This window comes from Euleptes europaea, chromosome 8 (genome assembly GCF_029931775.1).
Source record: "Euleptes europaea isolate rEulEur1 chromosome 8, rEulEur1.hap1, whole genome shotgun sequence".
Taxonomy (NCBI): Eukaryota; Metazoa; Chordata; class Lepidosauria; order Squamata; family Sphaerodactylidae; genus Euleptes; species Euleptes europaea.
In genome coordinates, this window is record NC_079319.1 from 54,227,323 (window position 1) to 54,242,596 (window position 15,274).

At 42.8% G+C, this 15,274-nt stretch overlaps 1 protein-coding gene across 1 annotated transcript in view; it reads left to right on the top strand.

Annotated features, from left to right (window-relative positions):
- Window positions 1-978: 978 nt before the first annotated feature.
- EMILIN2 (elastin microfibril interfacer 2) overlaps window positions 979-15,274 on the top strand; it is a 47,652-nt gene continuing 33,356 nt past the window's right edge. The window contains exons 1-2 of the mRNA XM_056854632.1: window positions 979-1,097; window positions 4,491-4,613. Of these exons, the coding sequence (XP_056710610.1) occupies window positions 979-1,097; window positions 4,491-4,613 (242 nt within the window). The remainder of the gene's footprint in view (window positions 1,098-4,490; window positions 4,614-15,274) is intronic.

Here is a 15,274-nt window from a genome sequence, read left to right on the forward strand (position 1 = left end):
GCCCGGGCAGGCTTTGCGGAAACACCGCCAAGTGATAATGAAGAGTCGTCGTATCCCATAGGTGCCATCTTCGAATAGTCTGAGCGGTCGTCTGTAATGTATCTTTTTAAGAGAAAAGAGCAAGAGTCCAGGAGCACCTGAAAGACTCACAAAAATATTTTCTGGCAGGGTATGAGCCAGAAAGTATCTCAGAAAGCTCATCCCCTACCAGAAAATATTTTTGTGAGTCTTTCAGGTGCTCCTGGACTCTTGGCCCTTTTCTACTACTGCAGACAGACTAACACGGCGACCCACTGGGAATTATCTTTTTAAGAGAAGAAGCCTCTTCAGTGAAACAAGCAGACCGAATGTATTAAGGCAGAGATTTTGGAACGTCTTGCCGAGTTGCGCAAGAATGTTCTTGGAAAAGGAAAAGGTGCGTCCAGCCCCGAGCCGAGTGGAAAGAAAGAGGGGGCGCCGGGGGGGGGGGGGAACGCCTCGGCCGGGGTCTTCCGAGGGGGGCGCGTGCCCTGCCTCCTCCGGAAGGCCCCGCGCGAGGTGCGGGAGGTCAGCCGGCGGGCGCGCCTGGGAGCGGCCGCGCGAGATCCTGCCCGGGCCAGGCGACGGCTGACCACGCGCCCGTTCCTCGCGCGCGCGCTCTTTCTCGCAAATCCCTGAAGGACTCCCATGAGGTCATCCTGCTTTTCCCCCGGGCAAGAGGGCGAGGGACTGCGCGCGGCTTGGCCACAAGAGGGGAGGGAGGCGGGCGGACGGCCGGGGGAGGCGGAGGCGACGGCGAGCCACCCACCGGGTAGGGGGGTGTGAACTGGAGGGCGGAAACTTGGGAGGGACGGGGGTGGGGGTGTCGAGAACTTGCGTCAGTGAGTCGGCTTTGCTGAGAAGGCGCCTCTGCGGGGAGGGAGGCGAGGGGGCGGCAGCAGCGGCGCCCTGGCGGGTCTCCCTCGTGCCGCGGCGGTGGCGCGCCAGCGTCGTGCGGGCATGGAGCTGCGCCCGAAGCTCCTCGGCCGGACCGTCGCGCTCCTCGTGTGCCTGGGCGGCTGCCTGGCCCAGGGGCCCCCCACGCAGTCGCGCGCCGGGCGGCCGGGCGGCAGGAGCAAGTAAGTGGCGCTTGGCGGGTCGGGCGCCCCCCCCCCACTGGTGCCAGGCCAGCCCCCGACCTCCGGGCTCTGGCGTTCCCCAAGTGAGGCGGCGGGAGGGGGGCTCTTGCTTGGCACTGCCTGCCTGGAGGGTGAAAGAAGTATTTCTTCACACAACGCATAGTTAAATTGTGGAACTCCCTGCCCCAGGATGTGCTGATGGCTGACAACTTGGAGGGCTCTAAGAGGGGAGTGGACTTATTCATGGCGATTAGTCAAAATAGATACTAGTCATGATGCATACCTATTCTCTCTCCAGGATCAGAGGAGCATGCCTATTATCTTGAGTGCGGTGGAACACAGGCAGGATGGTGCTGCTGCAGTGGTCTTGTTTGGGGGCTTCCTAGAGGCACCTGGTTGGCCACTGTGCGAACAGACTGCTGGACTTGATGGGCCTTGGTCTGATCCTGCACAGCCTTACTTATGTTCTTACGACAACCGCAGGGAGATGGGCTGGCTAGGGTCAAGGGCTCGGGTCTGACATAATCCTGATAACAGCTGCCTGAAACCGGGCAGGTCGTTGCAAGTGAAATGCCTGCCCCCTAAGGGGGCATAGTCTGGCTGGCGAAACCCAGGACCCTCCCCTCCAGCCAGAGTGGCCAGATGCCCCGTCTTGACCGGAAAGGAGAGTCAGAAGGAGGGAGCTTCAGAAAGGCTTTAGGGTGCATTTGCACATGCATGCTTGTCAGTCACTCCCCATTGAACGTCTGGCCTGAATTTTTGTCATTGACAGCGCTGAACTCTGTTCGGTAGAACTTGACAAGTATCGTGTTGGAGGCGGCTGGTGTGAAAGCCCCTTCTGCAGCACGATCTGTGATGGCTGCTTTACACATGTAAAATAATTTCTATTGTAGCAGTGTCTCGGTAAATGTGCACTGATGGGCAGGTGAGGCAGTGCGCTTAGAGGTGAGGCCCCCACTGTAGGTGGCAGTCGAGGGCAGGGGAAGAAGCACTGATGCCGTGAGGAGCCAGTGAAGAATTGACAGCTGGTAGCCTCATAGAGTACATAGTTGCCGACTGGTTTAAGGCTGCTCTTAACCAGTAACTGGCAATAATCTGCATGATTCTAATTACATCTGTCTCCACCACTACCTTTCATCTATCCTCTTCTCTCTTGCTTCTGGTGGTGATTCCTTCATGCCTTTTTGCCTTACAGCAGACCATCTCAATACCCATCCCTGTTCCAGCATACTCATCCAAAGTTCTTCCTTAGTTTGGAACAAAGGTGCTTATGTAATCTTACCAGACAGGCAACTGTTGCTAAAGGATGTGGATGAGGCATATCTCAGATGCTTTGTCTACATGTGCCTTATTTGGTAGGTTGGTAGATTTAGTGGACGTGCCTTATTTGGTGGGTTGGATAGGCTGCGCACAAATGTCCATCCGAAATCACAGTCTTCATGACTCATTGGGAAGCTGAGCACTGGCCGCACATCAGTGTACGGACAGATCAGAAGATTCAGTCTCCGGTGTCGACTCCTTCCAAGACAAAGAACATTTGGAGCTATTTGAAGAAGAGATCATCACCACCCAGTCCCTGAGACGCAAGATCATATTGTTCAATATTGCCCCACTTCCCTGAGCATTGAGAAGTACAAGCTGTGCTGAACAGTTTAATGCCTTTTGGATAAAAGAGACAACTGAGTTCCTAATAGTGTGCTTTTCCTATATTTACAGTGCCATTCTAATAACACTTTCCTGGGAGTTATCCCTATTGAATAGTCTTGAATTAAGATTCTCTCTTAATTTACAGATATATAAGCAGAGCCTACAAAAAGCAAGCAGACATCTAAAAACAGGCAGCAAAACCAATGACTCTGTGGCTATTTATGCAGGGGTATTTACTTCGCAGTCCCTGCTGGACTGCTTCGAGGCTTCTTTTGCATTATTGATGATTTTACTGACCTTCAGTCTGGCCTCGTTCTTCCCCCGGAGTTCTAGGATCCTGTTTTAGGACTAAATACTGCTTTGAGGCAAGAGCAAAGCAAATTCCCCCTATTTCCATGCATAGCTTTTAATTTCGGGTTTCTCTCGCCACGCCCATTTTGCCTTCTCCCTCCCACAGGTCTGTCCCTCCCATCCAACCCCTTCCCTCAAAGCAAAGCATGAAAGAGGGAGTTAAACCTTCATGAAATGTGCAGGAAGACACTGAAGAAGGCTGCGAAGATTGGAAGGCTCCCGGCAGGGAGCTGTTAAAGAAAGGTGGGGAGGAAAAACACACATGCAGTCCCTTTAAGAGCTAACCTGCCCCCTCCAAGTAAAGTACAACAAGGCTGCGTTTTCAGGGGGAGGGACTCAGAAGCTCCATGATTCACTGGGGATGCTTAATTAATCACAAGGTACTCCTGGAATGGGGGGGGGGGAACCCTCATGCATATGATGTTTGAGAATCCGGAGCAGAAAACTGCAGCAAACCAAACGCAAATTTCCTCTCCATAAATGACCTGTGTCAGCATCTTGTTAACCTCTGCATGCACACACACTTCTATAAACTAATTCTCTTTTCAAATTCAATCTGAGGGAGGGGGAAATCTTCCAACTATTAGCCTCTCTTGAAGAAATATCAATCAGTTATTGTTGGCTATTAGTTAGCATTCAGTTTAACAAAGGAGGGCCACTTAGCCATAAGAAAGACCAAAAAGCCCTCGAGCCAAATGGCCTGGCACTAAGTCACTCACCAGTCATCCAACAGATCAGGTTGGACAGCTGATTCTTCCGTATCCCTCTTCCATTTGTGATCCAACACCATATGGTTTCAGTTTAATGCTAAACTCTGCAACTGTCTTTTCTGTCCTCCGGTGTGGTATTATATATTCTTTCTTACTGCTTAATAAGAAACTATGCATGGGGATCTGATAAATTTAAATGAGCACTTTTCTTGTATGTGTTTATGTTTGGAGCCAAACAGCTGAAAACTAGATCATTTGCTTCACTCTTACACAGTCCTTACCAGGTTTTGAAAGAGTTTTCGCAGCCCAAGTTTAAGTTCTGCTTTGTAGACATTGGCTGAATTTGGTGAGGATGTGCTGTAACTGCATGCATTTTGTTTATTAGGTAAACTGATATTTTAGAATACTTCTGTTTCTTGGTGACATGTATGTGTGTGCGCACAAGGGGTATGTGCATTCTTCACATCTGACAGTCATAAAGCTTTGAACAATTGACCGTGCTCCCTTCTCATGTGTTGGGCTGGTGGCAAAAACTTCAGGAGATAATGACAAGCCAGCCTTGTCCCTCCTCTGAGTGGAACATTTGTGACTGCACGTTTGACCCAGACTTCATCATCTGCATTGTCTGCTGGTGTAACAGTGTGACTGTCTTGCTCTTGTCTCCCTCTTTTCTTCTCCCCTGTAGAAACTGGTGTGCCTACATAGTGAACAAGAATGTGAGCTGTTCTGTACTGGATGGCACAGAGAGCTATGTTGAAGTTCAGTACAACTGTGCCTGGAACCAGATGCCCTGCCCACACACCCCAACGTAAGTAACAGAAGAAGACAAGCAGGAGGCTGGGTGGGTGGTGGAAGCGTTGGGTCACTTCTCTGTCTCCAAGGATGAGATATCCCCATATGTAGTCAGGAGAATGTGGTGCTTCATCACGCAATTAGTCAAGTGGTAGGATTGTTCCTGTTTAAAATCTTCACCCCCTGTGTGTACTTTGTGAGGACTTGCACCAATTTCTGAAGATCCCTGATTTCTGAGCCACAACATAAGCTTGAGCAAAGTTTGCTCCTCTTATTGCAAACACAAGGCAGCTGGAACCAGTTAGAGCCTGTTGACTCTTCTGTCAACAGATCGTGCAACAAGTTACTGTACATTACTCAGACAACAACAAAAGGATATTGCTAAACCTCACCCGTACGTAAGTAATTTGGTGCTGCCATCAGTTGAGTATTTTTGGAGCAGTTAGTACCTGGGTTTTATGGAAGCTCTGTGAACACCTGCTGCTGAGTGCTGTTACATTCCTTGGCCCTCAGTCGTCTGCTGGCTCCAGCCATGCAGAGCAGTCGTAAATCCTGCTGTAAATCAGTGCAGGTCTTTTCCTTTGAAATAACTGGGAAAGATCCAAAGAGGACCAGTAATTCTTAGCCAGTGTCTGTTGCCCTATGAACAAAAGATTTGGAGTGTAGATAAGGGGCTTAAATTTATGGAACAAGATATACGGCCATTGAAGTAGTTATTTGAATTGGGCACTTTTTTTCCAGCAGTCTTGAGAGATGTTGCCAAGTCCAACAGGACACACCTTCACCACCTGCTTCCAAACTAGAAAGCAGTTTGAAAGTTGGGACAAATATTTTACTCCTGCCATCGGAACAAGCTTTGTGGATAGTGGTAGGGTTAAGCACTCCTGCTACTGCTTTTTGCATGCCAGCACTAAAACAGTTGATTGGGAATTCCACATCCGTTAAATTCCATCCTGAGTTCCTGAGAAATCTCTGCCCAGGTATGGCTTGAGTGCTGCAAAAATCAAAAGAGTTTCCATCTAGACATTAGGAAGAATTTTCTAACAGTTAGTGCGGTTCGTCAGTGGAACAGGCTTCCTTGGGAGGTGGTAAGCGCTCCTTCCCTGGAGGTTTTTTTTTTTTTAATTTGTAGTTTTTTATTTTATTTTTAACTCGCACGTACAAACAAACAAATACAATACAATTCGTAACTTTTCAACATCACACATTATGATAAATTGGATCAAGAGGTAATGACTTTAAGAATAGTAGGTTAAACCTTTACCCATTGGAAAGTATTGAGTAGTTAAAACAGGTATTTAAAATCAGGAAAAGCCAACATATCAAATTTTTCTAGGATTGGAAACCATGTTTCTAAGAAAAGTGACTCGTGGTTGGGGTTTTCCATTTGCTGTACTTTTTCTGATATTTTTTCCAAATTAAGGAAGTCTTTAATACGATTCAGCCACATAGAAACTGTGGGAGGATTTTTGTTTCTCCATTGTGATGCTATTATTATTTTTGCTATAGAAATAAGAATTTGAATGAGCTGGAATCTAATCTTGGGAATTTTGGGATCATATCCTTGATTTAGTAATATGAGTTCTGGTTGTTTTGGTATGGAATAACCTGTGAGTAAAAGGATTTCTCTTAGAATATCGCCCCCAAAAGAATTAATGTGTTTGCATGACCACCAACAATGTAGGTAGGTACCCAGACTACCACAATTTTTCCCAACACTTTGGAGAGAAGGAATTATTAATATGGTTTAATTTCACAGGAGTTAGATACCACCTTGTCAACAGTTTCACCATTTGCATCTTGACAGAAACTATTCTTGATGTATAGCTGTATGATTTCCAAGTTTGTGACCAATGTTTGTCTAAAATTATTTTTCCACAATCTTTGTTCCACTTAGTTAAGTAGGTAATAACTCCTTTTTCTAATCTTTTCCCCAGTAAAATATGATAAAGTTTGGAGATTAGGCCTTTTTGTCTATTGGTGTATAATTTAACCAGAGTTTCAAAATCAGTTAGGGTTTTTTTAAAAGCTTGTAAAAATTGTTTATTGTTACATAAATGTTTTAATTGGAAATATTTAAACCAAGGTAATTTAGAGCTAGTACCAGCTTCAATCCTAGATTTATCTAAAAGATGTCCTGCTTTGATGATGTCTTCAAAAGTAATTTTCCCATTTGTCCTCCACCAAGTAAAGTCATTAGTGCTAAAAGCTGGCTTAAACCATTTTTGTCCTGTAAAGGGGGATATTCTAGATGGATGGGGCGCTAAAGTTTGTCGATATTTGTCCCAGATCTTTATACTCAAATTAAGAAAGGAATTCTGAGTTGTTCTATTTGGTCTATCAGTGGGATTATTCCAGAGGAATTCAAATATTGAGATTTGTGTTCCGCCAGAGAATTCCAAGTCTAACCAGTCCGGGGCACGCTTATCTTTCATTAGTACTATTATATTTTTGAGGTGAATTGCCTCATGGTAGAGGCGGATATCCGGGACATCTAGGCCTCCTTTCGCGGATTGAGACCAAAGTGTATTTAGTGAGATTCTTGGTTTGTGATTATTCCAAATGAACTTTTGGATCTTGTTTTGCCAATACTTCCAACAGGAGTAAGAAAACATTGATGGGAGAGATCTAAATAAGAATATAAAGTGGGGAAGAATTAAACTTTTAATAAGGTTAAGTCTTTCAAATAGGGAAAGTTGTATTCTTTGCCATTCAAAGTATAACTGATTGAGTTTCTGATTTATTTTAGTTATTCCCTGGAGGTTTTTAAGCAGAGGCTAGATGGCCACCTGTCAGCAATGCTGATTCTATGACCTTAGGCAGATCATGAGAGGGAGGGCATCTTGGCCATCTTCTGGGCACGGAGTAGGGGACACTGGGGGTGTGTGGGGGAGGTAGTTGTGAAATTCCTGCATTGTGCAGGGGGTTGGACTAGATGACCTTGGTGGTCCCTTCCAACTCTGTCCTCCTATGATTCTATGATTTGTTTCAAGAAGAGCTCTGGATCGGTGCCTCTCTTTCCTCGTGCCAATTTTTCTGTGCTGCTGGTAGCAGAGGAGCCTGTTCTTTACAAGTTCGCAGCTTCCATGTGCAGTGAGGAATTTCATGAAAGGCAGTGTCCAGCCTGCCTTGTCAAGGGTTTACCTATAATTAGATCTGCTGAGTTAAGAGCTTTTGCCTGTTACTTGAGTCCAGAGCCCTTCCTCACAAGCAGCAGATTCTGATTTTTTCAATCTTAAGGGAAAACAGCTGGAGCTGCCATCCTTGTTGGTGGAAAGTGCCGCCAAGTCGCAGCCGACTTATGGTGACCCCATAGAGTTTTCATGGCAAGAGAGAAACAAAGGTGATTTGCCATTGCTTGCATCTGTGGCATCCACGTACTTCCTTGGTGGTCTCCCATCCAAGTACTAACCAGGACTGACCTTACTTAGCTTCCAAAATCAGACAAGATTAGGCTGGCCTTGGCCATGGATGTCAGGGCAAGGACATCCTTACTGCACTGAAGTTGTCATCTTGAAATCAGTTATTGGCAGTGCAATCCTAAACTCGTTGGTGTAAAAGGGTATAAATCTTCTTATGGTTGCACTGTAAGAACAGAAACTTAAAACACGTGGCTGACTCTATAACAGAAAGTGATCAGCAATTTACACAATTTTTTCCTTATTATAGGTAGAGAAATATTAAATGCAGACTTGAAAATCAAGATCAAAGTAGTAATACGAGCTGAAGATATAGTAGTAGACTTTAATGAAAGCTTTTGTGATTTGGATTTTGAAAAATATAACTTTTTGCCCCCAAAAAATAGGTCAGATTAAACTAAACATCCTCATCAGCAGCTAAACAGCTATGGTGAGCTGTTCTCTGAATAACATTCCCTGTAGATTTTTATAATTGGGTTTTAACTGACTGTTTTAAGGAAGTTTTGTATATCAGGATACAGTCTGACTTGAATTGTCTGTTGAAAAGAGACTTAAGATTTCTAGATTAATCTCATAGCTATGGCTACATTTGGGCAGGTTTATCCAGTGTGGTACGAGAGACCAGCATGTTGGGTGGCATGAGTAACCCTGGTTATCAGTTTGACTTTTTTGTGGTGCTGGAAGCAGCCTGGCTTTCTGAAAAAGAAATCCATCACTACTGAAGAATGCGTGCGTGATAAGGAGAGCCACCAGCCTGAACTGGGCATCTCCTCCCTCTTTGGCGTATGGCCCACAGTGTAGGAGTCTGCAATGGTGATTTCAGGCCAGTCTAGTCACTCGGATGTATAATTTAAGCTGGTAAACAGAGCCATTGTTTAAACAGCTTAACTTCATCAAAGACATATTTCACTCATTAAAAACCAACCCAAAATAAAGTGTTCTAAATTAGCGGCCCCCCAAAAAGGTTATCGTTTATGGCCCATACTTTTCAGGTTGCTTAAAATGTGTTCAGTAAGAAAAAAAAGCCCTTGGGTTTATAATTGGTCAAAAATCTACAAAAGAACCATTGTTGTTTCCTAATGAGGAGGCAAGGAATGCTGTATAGGGCAGAGAGAGGTTTTCTTTACAGACTCCAGCTTGTTGGACTACATGGGGTGTGCAGCTAAAGAACAAGAAAATCTGAACAATTTTAGATACACATTTGTTTGATAATCGCACATTGCTAGGTGGGATGGATTTTTCTGCCTTTTACCAGGTGTTGCCTAATTTTGCCTTTAAACATTGCACAACAACCACGTTCTTCCTTTTCTCTGATTTATACTGGGATTCATTTATCTCATGTATCATCCATAATCTATGAATATTAAAAAAAATCCACTTAAACTTCCTCTCAGTACAAATAGAGTTCATGCTTGTATGATTGGGCTGCAAAAATGCTTGCTGAAGTTTTAAACATGTGGCTTCTTGTACCAATTCCTGACGAAATAGCCAAGTACTGATTGATACTTTATATGAAATAAGTTAATTGTGTACCGCAATGGACATAGATAGTACCAGTGCTGGATAGTATTCAGCTCTTACCCTGGTGTGCTATTACCTGTCAAACTTTTTGTATTTCCTCTGGTAGTATTTCATTCCTCTATTGCTAGAGTATTTACATGGAAGAGTATGAAGTATAGGATTGTTTCCTGGATTGTGGGGTCCAAAAGTTACACCTTTATGCTTCATAGTTTCTCAATCATGGAGAAACTTTGGGTTCTACTAACAAAGTTCACACGGGGATCTATGGCCAGTGTGGTGTAGTGGTTGGGAGCGGTGGACTCTAATCTGGAGAACCAAGTTTGATTCCCCACTCCTCCACATGAGATGTGGAACCGCATTTGATTCCCCACTTTACTTTTAGGCTTGGTCTTCATAGAATGTAGTATATTTGTTTCAGTACAGAAGGACATTTCAAATGTCCTTTGCCCAGTAGCTTCCTCCTGTTGAACCTGATTCTCCCCTTGACTTCCCACATTGTACAGCAGAAAAGGACAGCTGCTTTGTTTACATTTTAAGATTTACACCAGTGTATAAATCATACTGCTTGCCTCTTCAGTGTATTGTAGAAACTTAGTTCTTAAATAGTTTCATTATGGTCTTAGGATCCAGATGACATTGAACCAGGGAAGTCCTTGGACCATAGTGAAAAGAATTACTGCCTTTTATAGTACAGTATTCCTCCACATGCTTCCCTAGCAGAGGGAGTTGAACTATGCCTTTAAAATGTGATGTTTGGCTACTTGTATGTGTGACTTAGCAACAACAGTGACACAAGGTATGAGATTACTGCCTGCTCATATAGAACTGACTACAGTGTTTCCTCTGATGTAATGCTTTCTTTGTTAGAGAAAGTTTTTTTTTAATTATATCTTTCAGACAGTATTTTAATCTATGAACGTATCTAATATCAGTGTTCAGGAGCATTATAAGTATTGGACTTCACAGGAAAAAAATATATTTTAATACAGAAACTTTATTAACATTTCTGGGGATGTTCCTAAGGAGTCTACCATAGTAACAGAACCATTACTTCTATAGTGTCTGTCAGATAAAATAATACATTTTTTTAGGACATAAGGATTTTTGTCAAAAGGAAGAAAAGGTTGCTGTTGTTTCCTGATATGGAGAAGTCACCAAAATTACAATTTCACTCAATCTTGTGGCGGTGAAGTATGGAACAAATTGGCCTAGCTGATAAAATCTTAGCAATATTACTTTAGAGCTATAAATCCATCAAATCCCTAAATTTCCTAGCAGAATAATCCTCCTTCATTTTACTATACCTCTTCCTACAGATGCATTAGTTTCTTTCCTTGAATGCCTTTTCTGTGGATAATAATTCAGCTGGAATTCAGTTTGGACTCTTTTAAAACTGTTAACAGATCTTTATTTTTTAATGTCATTTGGAGTATGTCCATATATTTGTTCAAAATGGCCCATTCCTTTCTCAGTGTAATGCATAATCCAGACCTTCCTTCCTGTAGCATTTTTATGATTCACTTGCCAGTTTTCCCCACTCTTGCACTCTACTATGTTTCTTTTAAAAAAGAAGAAGAAGAAGAACTCGTACAATTGCCGGAAAATATTTTGGAGGTGAGGAAAATCCAGTAAATGGATTTTATTTCCTTATTCTGGAAATTGAGAGAACATGAGAACAAGAAGAGCTTCATCCTACTAGTTTTTGTTGTTGATTTCTTTTGGGAAGATGGCAAGGAAAAATATGTAGGACAGGGATGCTTTGGAAACCTAGGTGACTGCTAGCAACCATTAGGGTTGCCAGCTGCCTGGAGAAAAATATGCTATTTACCTCCATGTCATAAAAGGATATTTCTACATATTAAAGGGCCAGGACATTCCCCCCCCCCCCCGGCTCTTGGCAACTCCCGCAACTATCTAGGGAAGGTGCTTTGGACATGAATATCATATGTGGGGAGGTAAGAAACCTGGAGGCTGTCTGAAGTTCTTTATTTCTCTATAGCTACACATATAGTCACATATCTCTTCACCCAAGCTTCTGTCTAGCTACTCAGGTTGCTCACAGAGTTTGAAAAACTACAAGCAGCATTTTTTTTTCCAAAGCAGTATAGCACTTATTTTGGAGGACTTTCATTCATAGGGTCGCCATGAGTCGGAAGCGACTTGACGGCACTTAACACACACACACATAGCACTTTTATAAAGAGCACAGTGCTTTACAACTAAAGTGTGTTGCGAGGGGTTTACTTCCATTTCTGTGATGATATACAATGCTATAGATGCTGATAAACAAAGAAAGCAAAGGATTAGAGATCAAAATCAGAAGATTTCAATTAATATTGCTAACACCAGACCTGCTGAACAAGTTATTTAGATTTGAAATGAACGTCTCACTTCAGGCATTATTTGTCTCACTGATTTCATTGGAATTTACAGTGCAACCCTAAGGAGAGTTACTCCAGTCTTAAGCCCATTCATTTCAATGGGCTTAGACTGTAGTAACTCTCCTTAGGATTGTACTGTTATGTACATGTACTTTATTGAAGGGAATGCATCCTAAACCTGTGAGACTTTATTTCCTTATTTAAAAAAATGCAGTTGTTTCTTGTGACTTCAAGCAGTTCCGTGAATTAATTAATTCACTGATGTTTTTGACACAAATCAGTGGAGCTTTTTTTATTTTTTAAGAAAGTGGAAATCCCCAGTGGATTTCAAAGACAAATATTTTTTATTTTCTCTTTTAGTCAGCTGGAAGATTTAGGAAGCAGTTTTGAAGAACATGATCATTTTAAACTGTACAGCATTTGGCTTTGTGTGTGTTAGTTTCTTCTGCTGCATAGCTAACAACAGTGAATAAACTGAATCCCATGAGGGGCAAATGATTTCATGGGTTGAGAATTTTTAACTGCTGCAGATTCAGTAATAACAAAATAAAAGAATATAAGGGAGTGGTACCGAGTGCTTCAGCTGTTGTGTAGAGTCAGATATTTGTCTCGTTTGTTACAACATGCCATGTTCTGAAAAAATACAGAGCCTGAGTTTCTGCTATATACATCTCCTGCCGTGTTTAGAAAGAAAAGAGAGGTAGATATTTATTCATTTATCAAAAAGTCTACCTCTACCGTTAAGCAAGAGGTTCCTCAGTTGATTTCCAAATGCATTTATTTAGATATTTGTATTCTGTTTTATGGGGACCCAATGTGGCTTACCTCATCATTCTCCCATCCTCCATTTTATCATCACAACAAGAGCCCTGTGAGGTAGGCTTGGCTGAGAGAAGGTGAGTTTGATCCCACAAACCACCAACAAAAAGTGCTGAAGGGCCAAGATTTTCCCTACCTCCCCCTCCCCCACACAAAAAGCCCTATCTGACCTGGGAACATTTATTTCCAGGTCAAGGGACCCACCTGGACTAGTAGCCACCTATGTCAGGTGGCTGCAATAGGAAAGGAGAAGGGAACAAGACTTCCGGTTCTGCCTCTTATATGAGCAGAGATCTAGGGGTTAAAAGGGATTCCAGGAATAGGGAAAGTTGGGGGAAATCCCATGATCCTTGTGCTTACTGATTGTAGAATCCAACCCAGTGACTGGTCTGAAATCACCCAGTAAGTTTCCATGGCTGAGTGGGGATTCAAACCTGGGTCTCCAAGATCCTAGTTTGACACTCTAACCACTATGCCATGTTGGCTCCACCATAGGATCACAGACTAAACAATTAGCTATTAAAACAATATGTCTACTGCCTGTTTCCATTTAATGAAATGACACATGGTACAGAGTTTCTCTCTGGTGCCCCAAGCATGGGTGGAAAAGCTTTGGAAAGAAGAGGCACTAAACAACACCTGTTGGAAAAAGCTTTATTAATTAGAGTTCTCTACAGGGGCGGGGGGTCACCTCAGTTCTAACTATGGGGTTAGTAGAACTTGACCTCCATAGAAGATCTTAATTCTTGAGCAGTTTGGTATGTCAGTTGTCTGACAGAGTTCTCAACAAACCTGTTTCTGCATCCAGAAATGCAGGATCTGAATTGGGTTACAATTTCTGAAAACTTGTTTGCAAAATCTGTGTTGTATCAACTCACGGAGGTGGCATGTAGGAATCTTTTGAAACCAGAAGGTTTTGATTGCTTTTGGACAATAGCCATTGAAAATGTATCTTTTGAGGATTAGAAAGTTGAAATTGAATAACATGCTCCAGCTATCCCCATTTGCCAGGGAGAGTCCCTATGTTCTAGTACCTGACTCTGATTATTCACCATCAGTATTTGGTGATACATTTATTTTATTTAAAAAAATCATAAGTTGCTGGGTTTCCTATTTTTCAGATTCCAGATCTGTAAAAAAGAAATATTAAGGTGAAAGTTAGATAGGTTCAACTTGTCTAGTGCCCATACATACATGTAAATGCAAGAATATTGGCTCCATGTAATGTGCTGCCTGCACATTCACATGCTGGTGAAGTTCATTTTGAGCAAATGATAGCAGAATGGAGAGTAGTTATGTTTATCTAGCATTAATTTAACCCAAACACCTCCTTGGTTTTTAAAGCAGTTCAGGACAGACTATTGCAGATTAAATGAATTCTGCAAACAGAATAGGGACTTCAGCAAAGTGCAGTGGGGAGGGGCAAACATCTTTGGTATGAGAATTTATTTATATATTTACAAAATTGATATCCTGCCTTTATGCCCTCACAAGGGCCAACAAGTTAGCTAACAAATTAATACATATGTAATATAATCACCATTAAAACATCGCTAAAACAAAAACAGCTAAAATGTATAAGGCAAACAGGCAACGATTAAAACATTTGATGAGGAAGGAGGGGATCACTGAGAGAATGCTACACTGGTAGAGAATGGCAGTGGAAGTGTGGGCAGATGAATCTCCCTGGGTAGAGAGTTCCACAGTTCTGGCAGCATGACCAAGAAGGCCCTTTCCTGCATTGCCACTTGTCTAATCTGAGAAGATGGAGGCACCTGAAGCAGGGCCTCCAAAGATGATTGGAGTGAGTTCATAAGGGAGTAGGCAGTCCTTCAGGAATGTTGGTCACAGACCATATGGGTCTTTAATAGTCAACATCAGCACCTTGAATTGTGCCTGGAAACAAGTGCCTGGAATTGTGTCTGGAAGCCAGTGAAGATGGGCCAAAACTGGAATGATATGGACCCACTCCAGTTAGTATCCTGGCTCTAGCATTCTTCATCAGTTGAAGTTTCTAGACATTTCTCAAGGGCAGACCTATGTAGAGCGCATAGCAGTAACCTAATCTTGATGTAACCAGGTATGTACCACAATGGCCAGATCTTTTCTACCCAGGAAAGGCCGCAGCTGGTTAACCAGTAGAAGCTGGCAAAAGACACTCCTGGCAGCAGTAGGATAGGGATATTGCAAGTATGTCCCTGTTTACATCTGTCAAATGTTGAAGGATATTAAATCGCCTGCTGAGCTTATTTGGAATATATTCGTTTTCAGTATTTGTTTGGCCCTGTTGGTAGGGAGTGAAAACACAGTTGATACCAAAGCAGTTGGATCAGTTCATGGAATGCAACGGTCATAAGTAGATATTGTACTATGATTTCCATGAGCCGTTTATCAATGGGACCAAGTCATTACTGAAAATAAGTATATACCAGCGACATTCCAAATGCATTTAAGATTTCAGTTTTCTAACTAAAAGATACTCATGTAGTCACAAAGAAAATAAAAGCTGTTTAAAGCTTTTCAAGTGAATTAATATG